The sequence below is a fragment of the Adiantum capillus-veneris genome, chromosome 2 (genome assembly GCF_014529385.1).
Source record: "Adiantum capillus-veneris isolate H3 chromosome 2, ASM1452938v2, whole genome shotgun sequence".
Classification (NCBI taxonomy): domain Eukaryota; kingdom Viridiplantae; phylum Streptophyta; class Polypodiopsida; order Polypodiales; family Pteridaceae; genus Adiantum; species Adiantum capillus-veneris.
In genome coordinates this window covers 174081812-174098193 of record NC_140932.1, presented here as the reverse complement: position 1 = coordinate 174098193, position 16382 = coordinate 174081812, and the positions used below count along the sequence as shown (strand labels likewise).

The 16382-nt window shown below is 40.9% G+C and overlaps 1 protein-coding gene and 1 pseudogene across 1 annotated transcript; both read right to left on the bottom strand.

Moving 5' to 3' along the window:
* Positions 1–6580: 6580 nt before the first annotated feature.
* Positions 6581–7279, bottom strand: LOC147464090 (ATP-dependent DNA helicase PIF1-like). Its single transcript, XM_086498196.1, has one exon. The coding sequence runs from the start codon at positions 7277–7279 to the stop codon at positions 6581–6583; it is 699 nt and encodes a 232-aa protein (XP_086354322.1).
* A 3549-nt stretch (positions 7280–10828) lies between these two features.
* On the bottom strand, positions 10829–15814 carry LOC147464089 (uncharacterized; annotated as a pseudogene).
* Between the last annotated feature and the right edge of the window lie 568 nt (positions 15815–16382).

Genomic DNA, 16382 nt, shown 5'->3' with positions numbered 1-16382 from the left:
CAAGTTCTACTTGGTGTTTGGGAGACGTAGTCACCACAAACATGATCCTAAGTATGCATACTTTAAAATTTGTGCACAAAACATAAAAAGAGAGTCCTATAAGACAAAATCATTGATCATTTAAAATGCATTTCTTTTACATTTGCTTACTCTTTTGTGTCATTGTAAGCATCATTAACAAGGTTCATATTATCCTTAAGCCATGTTCTTTGCATGCATTTAGCATCTTTGAAAGGATAATTAAATAAGATACTGTCAGTAATCTTACCATTTCTTAATACCTTGTCTTCTTGTTGAAGGATGAACTTGGGTTGGAGCTCCTCTGCTTCATCCTTGATCTGTGGCGGGTCTTTATTTGTGTATAATTTGCCTTAGATGAGCCTTGGGGAAGTTTAGTAAGACCCAACTTTTTTTTTTTTTTTTTTTAAGGATAAGGCTCTTTTGTGCCTAACGGCAAGAGCCTCTTTTGCCTAGCTAATAAATGGATATAGCCTGTTTAATCTTGTAAAAAGATTCGTTTTGATCTCCGCTATACTCCTTTGCAATGAAGATCTTCCCAGGTATCTTATGCTACAAGGGATTTTTGGATCCTCCGTCTTTAGCCTCGAAAGGTAGTTTCTCCTTAGAAGTATGTTCACGTTATTAGAGACATACTATTGTTAAGATAAGTACTTTTCTCATTTTGAGCATTGATCTACTTCGAATCACAGGCTTTTAGTAGATCAAGGATCATTAGTTTTGTAACTTTGCTTTTGGCCATCCGTTGGAATAGTAGGCCGACATAAGAGGATTACTCTAATTCTGATAGAGACTCTATCAAAAATTAGTGGTCATAGTAGGGTTTCTATTCGACACAATTGGATGTTGGCAAGTCATGGTCCTTTTTTCATACTTCATCTTTTGGTATACCATACATTTTGAAACATTCTCTTGTATGTTATTGTTTCTTGGTAAGCCAATACAAGTATGCTTTTACTCCTAGCAGAGTAAATTCGAATTCCTCTTTGCCCCGCATATGGAAGGAGCATGGGAAGTAAGGAATATATAGCCTATTGAGGTATGGAAGATAACCATCCTTTTACGTGAGTGGTTCTTTTTCTTCCATTTGTAAGGCTATTATCATATCCCTAAAGCCTGGGTTAGAAGCATATTTAACTATCATAAAACATAGCTCATTGTAAGTTGCTATTGATATCCTATCTACCCTTGGCCATTGGGAAAGTGCATCGGCTACATGATTGTGCTTGCCAGCAATGTGAGCAAAGTAGAATTTAAGTTGCAAAAAGAAATTTTCCTACCTCATTTGATTGTCCGAGAGCTTGGTTTGCATCATGAATGGAGTCTGCAAGAAGTACTTCCATGTGTCTAGAGCATTTAAAACAGCTCGTAGGTCCTTTTGTATATGACCAACATTCGCTCATTGGAGTTGAGTCTTTGAATCTCGTATGCTATGGTATTCCCTTCTTGAAGCAAAGTTTTGCTCAAAGGCAATCATCCAGGCATTACATTGGACCTCAAATAGTTTTGAGAGATCTTATAAGTTGAGAAATAAGTTTCTCTTTAAACTTTTAGAAGTATTTTTCTCTCTTTGCGGTCCATGTATACTTAACGTTCTTTTTTGTTAAGTCATGTATTGGACCTGCTATAAGCATGGATTTTTCCTATGAAGCATCTTTAGTATGCACTCATACCTTTAGAGCTTTGCAACTCATGTAGATTCCTTGGATTAGGCCATCTTTTATTACCTCTACTTTTTGTGGATCCATAGAAATACCACCTTTAGAGATAATGTGACCTAATTATTGAATCTCTCTCGAAACTTACCAGTCCATGTTATTGCCTTTTTGAACTCCTCTTGTGGAGCTTGTAAAGCTCAATAAGGAGGCTTATTAGGCAATGAGCTTCATGGTAAAAGCTCCATTGTATGGCCATTGTCCCCTCATTGTGGAGATAGCTCACGGGGGTATCATCATTAAAAACATTTTGGAATCCATTTAAGAATTTAGACAATTCTAATTCCTCTTGATTCCCGTTTTTTTTAATTATTATTATTTATTTAATAATATTGTTATTGGTTGAAACATTAAATTCATTTATAGACTGTCTAACAGAAATCATGTATATGAAAATATAAATTTTCATTAACTTGTGAAAGCATGCATATTTACAAGGAATAGGATACTATCCGACTCATAAACATGTATGAACATATCTCCTAGCATAGGAAAAACAAAAGCCTTTTTCTATAAGCATCCTCTTTTGGAGTTTCCAACATAGAAACTCAAGGTGGCTTGTTGCGTGCATTTCTTTGGGGACAAGCACGATAGACATGCCCTTGTTGTCCACACTTGTAGCATTTGTTATCCTTACGATAACACTCTAGCTCTATTGCAAAGAGTTTATTCTTACCTTTATAGACTCCTTTCTCCTTAACTTTGTTATCGGTGTTGCTAGAGTTGCCTTTGGAGGAAGTTTGAGCATTAGTCCTCCCTCTAGGCTCATTTTGATCCTTCACTTCCATGGGTTTAGAGTTCTTCTTAACCCCTTGTTGGGAATCGATTTGAGAGGCGACCATAGTATGGTGTATGACTGCCGATATGCTATTAGGCCTTTGTGAGTTAATATACTCGGCCTTCTCTTCAGAAATACCCGCACATAATTGTTGCTCTTGCTCCCCAAATTCTATCTTTTTGTAGATAGTGGCTTTGAGAAATAAATCCCAAAACTTATCTACATACTTTTGGATAGACTCGTAGGGAGAGAGTTTCAAGTTTTGCCATTCTGTGAGAACATTTTCTTGAGCGTTGCTTGCCAAAAACTGTTTTATGATGGAGGCTCTTAAAGCCTTCCATGTCTTTGGAGCTTTTCTTTGGGCTCGTAGGCTATCCCACCATTGTCGAGCGGAACTTTGGTAATGCATAGATACTTGACGCAGTTTAGAGGACTCTGTGAAGCCCTCATCACCAAAGGCCGCATCAAGCTGTTGGATGAAGGCCAAGACCTTGTCCATAGCACCAAAGGTGCCAACATAGGCAAGAAAAGTGGTGTTCTTCCCTCCCTCTTTGAACTTCTTTAGCTTCTTGGACCTTCTCCATACCGGATAGAACTTGCGATAGCCTTTCCTCTGGGGCTCTTTGAGAGAAGAGCCGCTACCTTCATTGGAATATGAGGAAGTTGATGAAGATGGAGAAGAGGGTGACCTCTTTCTCTCCTTTTCCTTTATTTGGTACCTCTCTTACCTTTTGTGATAACGAGGAGGATACTTTGCAGTGATCTTTCCTTCTTGGGGGAAGTTGGAGATCGTTGAGGCTGCCGTCTTCTTGGAGCCATATCTTTGGAAGTATTGGAAGACTCACTTCCTTCTCCTCCTCTTGGTGAAGGCTCTAAAGTAGAGACTTTATCTTTCTTCTTGGATGGAGGTAAGCCCGCTAGTAAACATTTAAGCGCTTCGTATGGGTTCTCCTCTTCTCTCGCCGTAGAGAGCCCTCTCTTGGAAATCTCATGAAGAGACTTCTCAGGTGCTCTCTCTTTTGGGGGAGTTTGGAGAATCCCATAACTATGAAGTTGTTGGAAAACTTCATCTTGTAGGAATGGGTTTTCCATAGCTTGTTGCAGCTTAGAAACAAGACATTTGATAAACATGGGAGCATCATCATTAGCACTTTCATGTGCAAAATCAAAGTTATCAATGTTCATTCTACTCTCTTGATTATTGTCAGCCATGTTAACAGAATTTATGTATGTACTTAGTGTATGCTTTGGCAATTCAAAACCTTAGTTGCCACTCCTCTTAGCCTTTGAAAATCGGCTCTTAAGTATCTACACCCACGGCTCAAGTGGTTAATTATAGAGAGTAGAGGAGTAGGTCTAACATAGCAGAATTGCCAAGGGCTAGCTCCTTTCGGACTTCTTACGGCTCAATAATGGTAAAGCCGTAGGAAAGTCTAAAAAGACTCCATTATTAAGTCCAAAGCTCCCGAGGTGTGCACCATCCCCCACATAGTGGGCTTAACAAAACCGATATTAGATCCCAGTTCCACTTACCCTATTATAATTAAAAACATCAACCATTTATAGGCTACTTAAGGACCCCTCTTCTTAAGCAAGAAAAGAGAAACCAAATGCTCTGATACCAATGTAATGGGAATGGCCTATGAACTTGGAGAATAGCGGAATTAAGAGAATTAGAGTGAGCAATTTTGAGAGCATAGAGGGTGAACTTAATTGGTAGTAGCAACTCTATCATAACACTTAATAAACTAGGCATGAACAATACTTTTACAAAAGAGAGAGTGTAGAGAATATGACAATAGTTGAGGACCGGATTTATGTGGAGCCAGTCCTCCCTCCAAAAGGCATTTGTATTATAGATTCTCTCATTAAGAGAGACTTGGTACAATACAATCTTTGTGTTCCTTGAGACCTCCTTGGCAATATGAAGATGGAAGGTTCACACACCAAGATTTTGCATAATTTCAACAATCAATCTTAGCTTGGAAACAATCAAGAACTTGTGAACATCACTAATCTTTGTGTTCCCTAAATCATTTGAGTGCACGAAGATGTATACTTTTATGCATCAACTTGTGCTTAAAGCAATAATTAATCTACCTTGCAATACAATTAATCTACTTGCATTAAGTAATTAATCTACTTGCAATAAACCATTAGCCTTCTTGCAATAAGCATAACATGCACTTGTAGAAAGCATTAACTATCCCAAGCCTCAGTCCCAAGACCTCAAACACCTTCGAAGGTGGAGAGAGCTAGCAGGGAATGAGGGTAGGGAAGAGGAAGAAGAAACATTTCGTGGGAGAAAGAATTAGTTCCTCACTTATCATACTCTTGTTGCTAGCATACATAATAGCATAGTAATGAAGAAGAAGGAGATGGCAAGCTTAAGAATTGAAGCCGCGCTCTTGGTTGGATTTTCACTCCATAGCCAAGAGTGTTGGTGTAGGCTCTCAACCTCTACTTGCTTGGAGAAGGAGAGGGAGCTCTTGCACTTTGCATAGTACACCATGAGAGTGTTTCTGAGTGTGTGTGGATGAGTTTACCCCCTAAGCAACCCCCTAGCTTGCTTGGGTCGACCCCCCCTTGTAGCTCATGCTTGAAGCTCATTGGACCCCTCCAGGCCTAGCCAATCACAAGCAGGAGCCATTACAAGCAACAAGGGTAGCCTTGGGACAAGTGTCCCCCTTTCTCCTTTGAGAGAAAGGACTTGATAAATGCAAAATCAATTAATTAAATATCCTAAATTATCATTGGACCCCTTGGGTGGCCAACCAATAGGCTTCAAGCACACCATGAGGGCAACATGGGGAGGAACTTGACAAGTGTCCTTGCTGCCTCTTCAAGTTGGGGCTTCCCTTGTGTGTGTGTGTGTGTGTGTGTGTGTGTGTGTGTGTGTGTGTGTGTGTGTGTGTGTGTGTGTGTGTGTGTTCTCTCTCATCCCCCCCCTTGTAGGCTCGCCCCCCTCCTTGTAGGGATCTTTTTGACTTTGGATGAGCAAGCCCCTTAGTCATCAAGCATGACAAAGCACTTGAACTAGGGGGTGTTCCCACAAGCATCTCAGGCAAGCATCTCAAGGCACCTCAAGCACCTTAATCATGTAGCAAGTGAAGCACCTCAAGCATGGAGCCAGTCAAGCACCTCAAGCATCTTAATCAAGCACCTCAAGCATGTCAAGAACCTCAAGCACGACAAGCACCTCAAGCAGGACAAGCACCTCGAGCTTAGGCCGGGTTCCCACCTCAAGCTCAGCCCTAGCTTGCCTAAGGTCAAAGGACTTTTACACACATTATTGGAGGTCTTCAATGAAGCTAACCCTAAGGTCTTATGCTCCATTGGTTAGCCTTGCTCTTTGATAGACCATCTCTCATTTGGGCCCCTTAACCATTGGCCTCGTGTTGAGATAGATCTATAAGAACATGTCTATATCTTAACCCTTGTTCCCGTGTATTCTCCCACATTAAGTGATCAATTTAATATGAGAAAATCATTTGGGTTGGATAGATATTAGTTTTTATGACAGGATCCTTGACTCGAGAAAGAGCTGTGTAAACCAAGCCATGCGCATTGATTGCTATTGGGTCAAATGCAACCGCTTGCATTGTCAAGCCTTGTGACCTATGAATAGTTCGTGCTTTGCTGCTTGAATGGGGAGCTGTGTCGTGGATACGCTATTCAGCAAGTTCTTCCCAACCTAGAATTCTTTTGTTGTTTCAAAGATGGGTGTCCGTGGTGTTCTATAGATTGAGTGTAGAGACGTGCATTTTCAGCTGGTTGTTTTGCCCCTATTGAAATGTCGAAGAAATGTATCCATGCGATATGCGAATTGTTCCTTTCTTCTACGTGTTTGAGAATACCATCTGCACCATTCACTAGACCGTCGTCTATGTTGATGTTGCCACTAGAAACCTCAACTATCATTTCGCATTTTAGCTCCAAGGTGGTTGTCAAACCCGCAGTCATCTGAGGATCATTTGGAACGACAAGATTTTTAGAGCATGTTTTGTGGAAAGTGTCTTTCGCGTGTACTATGTATGTATGGGTAGCCAAGCCGTTGAAAACAAGTCGATTATGTTCGTTCTTCAATTTTTTTTGTGTAGAATAGATGAGGTGTCATGAATTTGTCAAACAATTTGTTTCTAAGAGTAGAGTTCACATAGAGCAAATCTTCGTCTGTTTGTTGAGCCTTCCGTATTCTGTTGATAACAGAAATAAAATTTGTGTCTGATTGGCGCATTATTTGTGTTAACTCGTGGCATTTGATATGCGTGTGCCAAAAAGAGGGTGTGAGCAATTCAACTGGTTCTTGTGGCTCACAAAAGATCCAACGGTCCCGAACTGGGCTAACTTGACAAAGATCTCCACAAAAAATTACGACCAAACCACCAAATGGTTCAATGTGGTTATGCTTGATGTTGCGAAGTCTTGTATCTATGATTCTTAGAAGTTTGTTGCCTATCAAGGAGGCCTCATCAAACACAACTAGTTTGAGGTTTTTGTATAACTGTGAAAGTTCGGCAAGGCTGCTAGAAGAGAGGTTGACATTAGCCTGAACCACGAGTGGTAGACGCAATGCAGAGTGAATTGTTGTCCCCCCAAGATTGAATGCTGCTTTTCCAGTATATGCCATTAGTAAAGCTATGGGGAGTTCAATGTCAAGTTGAATCACCAGGTTGTAGTGTTGAATCAGCCCTTGGACTATAGTTTGCAGCACGCAAGTCTTCCCTATCCCTGCACCTCCCGTCAAGAAAAGATGAACAGGCTCCATTGGCTTCAATCATTTCCTGGTTAAAATGTCATCATAAAGGGATCGTAGATCAGTGTTTAATTCAACTAATGAATGGTATTGCTCGTTCGGCAGTGCGAGCTTCTTAGAAAGAGGGAGCGACCTTGCTCCAAGTGGAGGTCCTTGAAGATCAAGATCTAGATTATTTGTGAATTTCCATTGTTTCTGCGCTTGATGAAGTGTTGATTGAGGACTCCACAATGGTTGAAGTTGTGGTCTCCAAGCTTGAGAATTTTTTACGGTTCTCATTTATTGTTTGAGAGTGTGTGATATATTTCTCTCTCCAAGAGCTAGGTGTCGGTTCAAAGGTTGACTCTTCACCAATGAACGGTAAAAACAATAAACAAAGCTCATGATAATGTCTCTCAGAGTCCTTCTCCAATTTGAAATTGATAAACCTAATAATGCAAGTTTTTTTGTTCTTTTGAGGACAGCCACGAACGAGCTTGTAGTTGCTAGCGTATTCAGCCAAGTATAAGCACTGTAGATCAGGTGGATGGCGTGCGTACTTTGTGACTAGGTCATCGAAGAATATATTTGTGTCCTCAGGCTACAAAGAATCCAACATGGCTCTTCTTTTCAACAACAATGTCCTCTCAGCGCTCCAATAAGCATTTATAAACGCAAATTCTCTGCTAGCACTATGCAAAGGTAGCGACAATGCAATGTATGTTGCTTGTTGTGATGTCATTTCTTGTGAGTTGATCAATGCTCCACCAATCTTTTTCAAGCGTTCCAACGTTGGTAAGTTGTTCTTCTTGCAAGCTTCAACCACGTGTTTGATTGCTTTGCTTACGGAGCTGTCATTTTTTGTCATGTATGATGTGCAATATGCAGCTACACCGTGTCCATTGAAAATAAATTGAATATCAATATTTGCATCCCACGCACAAAGTTTCTTGTTGAAGTTATTTGTGAAAATGTCCTTGGGGTCTCTTTTCAAAAGAAGTGTTGGCTCTGTTATGTTTATGCAAAGCGCTTGGAGGTAGTCCTCTTCGTCCATATTCAGTGTTTCTAACCAAGCATCAAACGACAGTGTCGGTTCACGTTCTAAAGCAAGGAGCTGCTAATCGATATGTCTCTTCCTGTCGACAATTTGTTTTCTTGTTGTGTTTTTCACATTGTTTGGGCATAAGATAATTGTCCTTCTTGAGGGTGGTCGTGGGAAACCAAATCGACACAAAGTTTTGTGCTTTTTGCATGTCTTGTGATGTGAGTGAATCTGGATAGCTCTCAAGGATTCATCAAGCTCATCCTTGTTTGTCGTTATATATGAATCAATAAAATCCACCACCTCGTCATTCGAAGCAATGCCAAATACAAGTGCGTTTTCTATCCAAAGCAACCCATGGTCATGTTGGCTTCCTCTTTGTTGGAACTCAGTGACAAAGAAATAATCCATCAGCTCACCGAGAATGGTTTTGTCACGTTTTAGTTCTTTCTTTATTTCTCTAAATCTGTGGACATAATATCGAGTTGTTGTAGTAGGATCTGATCGGACTAGTGTTCTCATGTAAGCACACTTATTGGATTGATTGTCTTCAACAATGTGTGGATTGAGTTTGATCAAGCAATCCATCAACGGCTTCCACCTTTGCTCTGCGCATGAGAATGTAATAAAGAACGTGGGTTGTCCTAATTGTCGAATCATGGCGAACACATTGCGCTTAAGTTTTGCTTTGTAGTTAGTGGAAGTCCGCAAATTCTCAAAGTCAATATACCCGACTTGGGATGAAAGTAGTTGTTCGACATTGGTTGTTGATTGAACGTCTTTAGCTTGCAACTGCTTGCCTCGCAGCTTACCTTTACATAAACGCACCAATATAGAGCCGAGGACCTTGCTGATGATAATCTTCATTGTCTTGAAAAAATTATTCTCGATATCTCCTGCAAATCTTCTGTCCACGATCATAAGCTCCCATTGCGCGACTTTCTGATACCTTTTTTTTCCAAGAGATGATATTGCCTTCTTTCGCCAAAGAACAATGCTGGGAAAGATAACTCTTCACAAGCTTCATCGTCAAAAAGGCTCAATGGTGCAAACCCCTCGCAAGGTGCAACTCTCTTGGCTTGTGCATTGTGATCTACAACTTGCTAAGAAGTGTAAAGACCATGGATAAGAGTGTCAGATGGTTCTTGGTCATCTATAGAGTTATCAAAGTTAGGAGAGATAGCAATGTCGGAGCTTAAAGAGAAGGCAGATGACCAAGAAGAATTCATAGTGGCACCATTTTCAAGATACAATGGCTTAAGCACAAGTTGATGCAATGCTCGTAGCACAAATGCGGGCCGGACAGCTCCACTTAGGTATGCATGATCATATTCTAATTTTCGCTTGATCTCCACAAGGATAGTAGCTTGATCGTCTGCGAAGCGAGGCAATACAGTTTGCACCCTAGACAAATCTGCCATAACGTTGACAATGCTTCCTCGCAACCCATATTGCCCCTCATAAGTAAGTTCTCTTATTTGGGCAAATGGAATTCTAAGAGACACAAGACGACGCTCTATAGCATTCAATTGCGAAACACTCTCCATACTTCGATTGAAAACTAGCAACCCTTGCATGCAAAAAGGTGGAATTTGTTGACATTTCAATGCCCGCTTGCAAGCAATACATGCATGAGAGTCCATGTGCGAAGTAGTGACAAGGACTCTCAACTCCTTCAAGAGAAGCAAGTCACCGTCTGATAATAGCCTCAAATTCTTACGAAAAAACAAACCATTGCAAGAGGCACATGGATAGCATGGAACATCTAGAATTTTTCTTGCGTAAAGAGTTGTTCATGATTTTGACACCCTCACGTCACTGCTTGGTTGTAAACTCGGATCTTTCCACATTTTACAAACCTTAGTTAAAATTTGCTTGCTTGAGAATGAAGAAGGATAGGACGCTTGAAAGAGCTGAACAATATCTTTAGCACTTGCAAATGGATTCTCGTTAATCAACGTGGTCAAGCAAGCAATGTCATCTTTGCTCCAAACACAACGTGGTTGTTTAAAATGCTTCGACGACATAGGAAGCCATACACATTTTGGTTCAGAAATAATGGAAGCAAGTGAAGGTATTGCAGATGTGGATTCTATGTTTATACCTCCACAAAAAACAGATTTGATAAACTTCTTATTTTCGAAGACATGGACAACACATGTCACATTAAATTGTCGGAAAAACAAGATAACCAAGTGCATGCTCAAGAGCCCAGATGTTCCTCGTGTATGTATCAAAGTGTTCAAGTGGTCATGCAATGCGGTGCTATCAACAGCACTATTTGTCCATGGTGCAATCCATACAGCTCGTGTTTCATTTTTATTGTTAGCAAGGTCAAGAATTATAAGGTCAAGAAGATGTTTTTCCAATTCAATGAGAGACATAGAACAATTGAAGAGACAAATCAAAGCTTGCAAAACATCATGTTACTATTATATGTAGACCAAAAATTTGGCAAAACATAAAGCTTTTTGTCATTTACAAAAAAGGATGAAGGATCTAGCGTTCTTCAAGCAAAAGGTTAGGAGGAAAGATACAATTTAGGGTGCCTTATAATCAATCACAAAACTGTGCTTGTCTATAGAGTATGTTCCAGCTTTGCTAAAGGCAACAAGAGATGATTTCAAGTCTAGCAAATTCTCATCAAAAAGGCTGAGAAAAGGCTTGGGCTAATTCAGAACTACATCCATGATATTTCCTTGCAGAATTACTTGTACAGCTTCTCCATTTTGCAACAGATTTTAGCTTGAAGAGAAGGCAACTTCACAATCTGCACAAGCTTTCCACACGAGTAACAAAAGGGGTTGCAAATTTGACGACTAACATTTCTGCACACACATATTCCACCTCCAAACTGTTGATGTTAACAATCTCCAAAGTTCCAAAGACCTACAAACAATTATGAGATTACAACTTGCAAGCAATGCTCATGCAAATAGATCTAGTTAAAGTAGATTACCTTCTTCCCAAATCCCATACTAGTGACTTGTTTTGAGAGATGCTGCGAGAAAACATTCTTTAAATTTTCTGGCAATGCACAAATAAGAGTTGCTTCCACCACAGATAATATGCTTGATGCTGCTTTGAAGACATTGATGTTGTGCGCAACACATGAAAAAGAACCCTTGGTTTTCAAAGCATCAACCATGAGATGATAATCGACACGCCTGGAAGGAACAAATAGCAACTGCACAAATAATCCAAATTAGAGATAAGCCTTAAGATATCAAGGCAAAATAGATCAAATTGATGACTCACACTTGCTCTATCATTGGATGCAGGGCCATCTCCGATGGTTAAACGATAACTATCACCACCATCGGACCTCGTGGAGGTCTCAACCTTCACAACAGTGAACGCGATAGTGGGAGCAAACTCAATCACTGCCTTATCAGTAAGCAACTCTTTAATTCTATGTTCAGGGTAAAGATGTAAACAGCAATCAAAGCTTTCAGCTTTTACAACAGTAGTGGCAGCATTTGCATAGAGAGCCCACAAGCTAGTACCTCCATCTTTTCACAATTTTCTCTTGACATACGCCCCCTCAATACGCACAAACTCCCCGACTTCAAAAGATTCAACAAACTCATTGTGACAACAAAGGTGACAGCGTTCTTGGACTCTCTGTCTATTAAGTCAGCCTTCAAATGTCGCGCATAGCTAGCTTTAGGTATTTTTTAAGTACCATACTTGCATAGCACTTTGCCCTCAAATGCAAAACGAAAGGTAAAAGCATCAGAAAGCTCTGATATGGACAAAACCCTAAGAGAAGGCACTAATGCCAATTGCGAGCCAAAGTTGTCACTTATTGGTTCATCACTCTCCTTTGCTGCGACAAAAGCGAAGCTCGAGTCACGAGGCTGTACAGAGAGGCCTGTGACATAAATATGTTATTCACAACCTTAAACAAGCTTCAAATCGTGGACATAATAGAAATACATTACCACATGCATAGCTTAGAGCTTTTCTTAAGTCTTTAGAAGGGGATGACCTCTTCAACTTTGGAGCAAGCTTTTTCGAAAGCTTTGGGGACAAATCGGATTTGAAAGAAGGAGAGAAATGTGTTTCAGGTAATTTAACAAACCAGAGGAAGAAGGAAGGTCCATCGTAGCTTGCACGCCCTCTTTACCCACATTAGAACACTCAAGGTTGTCTTCAAAATCGAAAGCAAGTTCCTCCTTATTCAAGTTAGGATTTGTAAGAATGTATTATAAGTTTCGAGCGAGAAATCAAGGCAAAACGTGTAACAATAGCTCAAAACTCAATAGAGACAAGTTCAAAAGGCCCTAACCAGACATTGGATGATCCATGGAGACTTGGTATGTAGGTAGAGCTGAGACTTGATAGTACAAGTCCACAAAAGGGAGAGTTGAAGTGAGGAAACAGCAACACGGCAGAAATATCCCAGCACGTTATCAGGAAGACCAAAGGAACAGAAAATGCCTTGCAAACTCAATGTATAACTGGATGGCTATAGGCGTTTATAAAGAATGCAAACGTGATGGATATTAAGACAATAAGCTGGACAATCATAAGCTAAATATCTAGGTCTTAAAAGCGGACTCTAGAGAGAGAAGGCTACAATTCAGGTCGTTTAAAAGCCACTTTCTAGTGAGAGAAGATAATAATAAACAAAATTGGCAAATCGAGGCAAAAAAGATTCTTCTTTATGGTGGGTGACAGCTGGCACCGAGATATGTGAGAATATCCAAGCTAAAAACAAAAGCCGATAAGATTTTTCACTGTTAACAAGGCATTTATCAGACATACAGAAAGATATAATACATCAAGGACCAAACTTGATTTAAAAATATAAACCCAAGCTCAATCAAAACACCATATGGTCACTTTCATATCCGCAACGAACCCACACTAGGAACAACAATCCAAAATATTGTTCAAAAATAATAACAAGAAAATAGAAACTGCTTCTTCAAAATATTATCCGTTCAAATAAAGCAAGCTCAGGGCTAGACTTTCCCGAGTATCACAACTTCTATCTGCAGTGAGGCAGACCTACATATGCCATACACCAAAACTGAAGGCTGCAAACGAACACCAAATTACATCTCTATATAGCATGCCAAATCACAAAAGCCAGAAACTTGTTACAAAATTCGCAGAAAAACCAGAGCATGTTAAGCATAACACAAACCATACACAAATTTCACCCAGCAGCAGCTAACTTACAAAATTCTTGTTAATTCTGCCAGCAACCTGGAAAAGGTACAGATAACCCTCCATCCAGAAAAGAACCCAATATTTGCAATAATAATCTGCATACAATCATAGAACAAAAACGAAGCAAAAGCTGTGCCATCTTGAAAGATTTCCATCCACATGATTTCTGCTGTTCGCGCGCATTGTAGTTGATACCCAACAACTCACTGCCAATATACAAACATGTAGACATTCAGATGTTCAAACCTTTTAGCAACAACCAAAAGGGACTTAAACAACCACCTGCATCAGCCTATTTCACATGCTTTCCGCTATCTAACAGAGTCGGCACCGTCCTCCTCACGGTTAGAATACATGAGACGAGCAGAGGTCAAGCATGAAATGCCTCCCATCGCATGGAACAATGGGGCACCATTCTTCTCACAGGTAGCACACATCAGGACGATAGAGGGCAGGCATGAATCGGGCCGAAGCAGCATTCTTCAGAGACAGTGCTTCGACAGAGGGCAAGCATAAATTGGCCGGAATCAACGAGTCGCAGCACCAACAACAGTGCTTCGGGAACATAACAGGGGCGAAACCATCGTTGTTCACATGACAAACCCTAGCGCTTAACGCAAGCAGCACCTAACACGGAACACCAAAACACAAGCAGAGAAACGTGTGCAGATTTCGGCAGCTTACTCGAGACACATCCCCTGTCGAACAACGACTTAAGACACACATGGAAAGACCGAATGAGGATACGCACGTGCCTTCAAACGCCTAGATGGCTACCACAAGCAGCAAATCAGAAAAAACAAGGCCAACAGATACTCACGCCATCTGTGCAAGCAAGCTCACGGACGTCACTGAACAGCAGGCAAGGCGCTCTACAAACAGAAGCCTAACCACAAACATAACAAACAAAGCTTTGGTCTTCATCGCGCAAGCTCAGACACGGACTCGAAACCCAAAAGCAATGCAAACACAGAGATCTCGCAAAGTGGGAGTAGGCGAGCGAAACGAGGTCTCCACTCATGACCACCCTATAAGTTTTATAGGGGCGGCTTCTTGAGCTCCACCTGATAACGCTCCAATCACAAGACCCTACGTGGCCTCATCTATCCCCACTCACCTAGGATACCCTCACCTTATTCCCTCACTTAGCATACCCTCGCCTTGCAAGCCTTTCCTCGGCCCACCCAACTCAATCATGGTGCTCATTAATTATTTTCATTATTAAACACCAAAGTTATTCTTTCTAATTTTAACCAGTAAAAAGAGAACTCAACACTATGGCCTTTGCCTCTTGGGCATGCCAAAAATAAAAAAAAAGTTGACTTCATTATATCTTTGCTAGTACGTCTTATTTCATTGGTTGAGAGATCCTTCTTATGGAAGTAAGTAATTTGAGGATTTGATTGACAAGACATGATGTAACCAGATAGATTCTCTCTCTCTCACACACACACAAAAAGAGGGGTAACATGCTCATATCTAACTACACCCTTTTAAGGTGTGAGGGAGGGAGGGGTAATCTATAAAAACTACCTTCCTATGTGTGTATATCACACTTCTATACTATAAATCTATATCTATATTATATATAATGGAACTCAAGGTTTTCAAGGAAAGAAAGAGAGGATATCCATATGTCATAGTCTAGTTCATCTCAAAGAAAACCTTAAGAAACGACTAATTTGAAAGGCAAAAGTGAATGGTAAGTAGTAGGTCCCAAAACGATCTTTTCATTTCTTTTCAGAGGAATCAAAGGAGATGCTTAGGTTCATCTAATTTGAAAAGAGAAATTTGAAGGAAAAGTTTTTCTATCTCTCTTGAGTATATAGCAATCACGGAACATGCTTCGCTAGGCCTATGAGGAGAAAACAGAACGAGGTGGCACGTGTTGGGCGGGTGGAGAGACGGACAGACAGAGAGAGAGAAGAAAAAGAACAGAATTAATACTTTTTGCCGAGACAGAGCAGGACGTCTGTGCAATCGAGCAGCAGGATGGCTAGGACAAGAGTGAGTGTGTGTGTGTGTGTGTGTGTGTGTGTGTGTGTGTGTGTGTTGTCAGTGATCAGGCTGCCGCCACGTCGCTTTGTGGACGGGCATGATGCTGCAGACTCCAACAGTAAGCAATTGCAACTTGAGAGCAACAGCATATGCAAGATGTGCTATGGGCTCTTTCATATGGCATGGGGGAGGTCCGCCTTCAGGGAGGTTGCTGCTTCTAATGAGCTCTTTGTTTTAGCTTTGAGTGGTGATCTGTGCTTTTCTATGAGTATGTAGATGTCTTGCCTGTGTAATTGTCTTCCATCAGGTTTGGGCTGCTTGTTATCATTCACCCCTTGTAATCTCATCGCTCACATTGTTCAAAAGCTTAGAGCCTTGAAGCATAGTTCAGTTTTCATTCTGTTTCATGTGTATGGCACACCCTTGAAGTGAAACGCACAAGCAAGGATGTATTGATCTAACCTATAGGTCAAGTTCAGAGGATGCGGGTGAGTTCGCTGCGACACGATGAGTTCGGTGTGCTGAGACGGTCAATTCGGTGCTCAAAGGATGCGTCAGAGCATGAGTTCGTTGCTCAGAGGGTGAGTTTGGTGCTTAGAGGATGCATCCAGGTCCTCCGCTCTGTGGCGTGTCTGCGCAAGCCTTCTTACCCTTAACCTTACTAATCTGGCTAATGAGATCTATTTTAACATCTTGAGAAACGCTCGTAGCAGGCTCAGGCTTATGAGACTCATGTAGTGTTAGCGTCTCAAAGTCTTGGTTAATAATTGGCCCCGATCCATCCTGCATATCCTCCATCAGGCTCATAGTCTCTTCGCAAGCCTCACCGACGATACTAACCGGCACAATCGGTTCCTCTTGCACTTCCATCGTAGGGAAATCCATTGCTTCAGTCACCTTCCTACCTGTCCCATC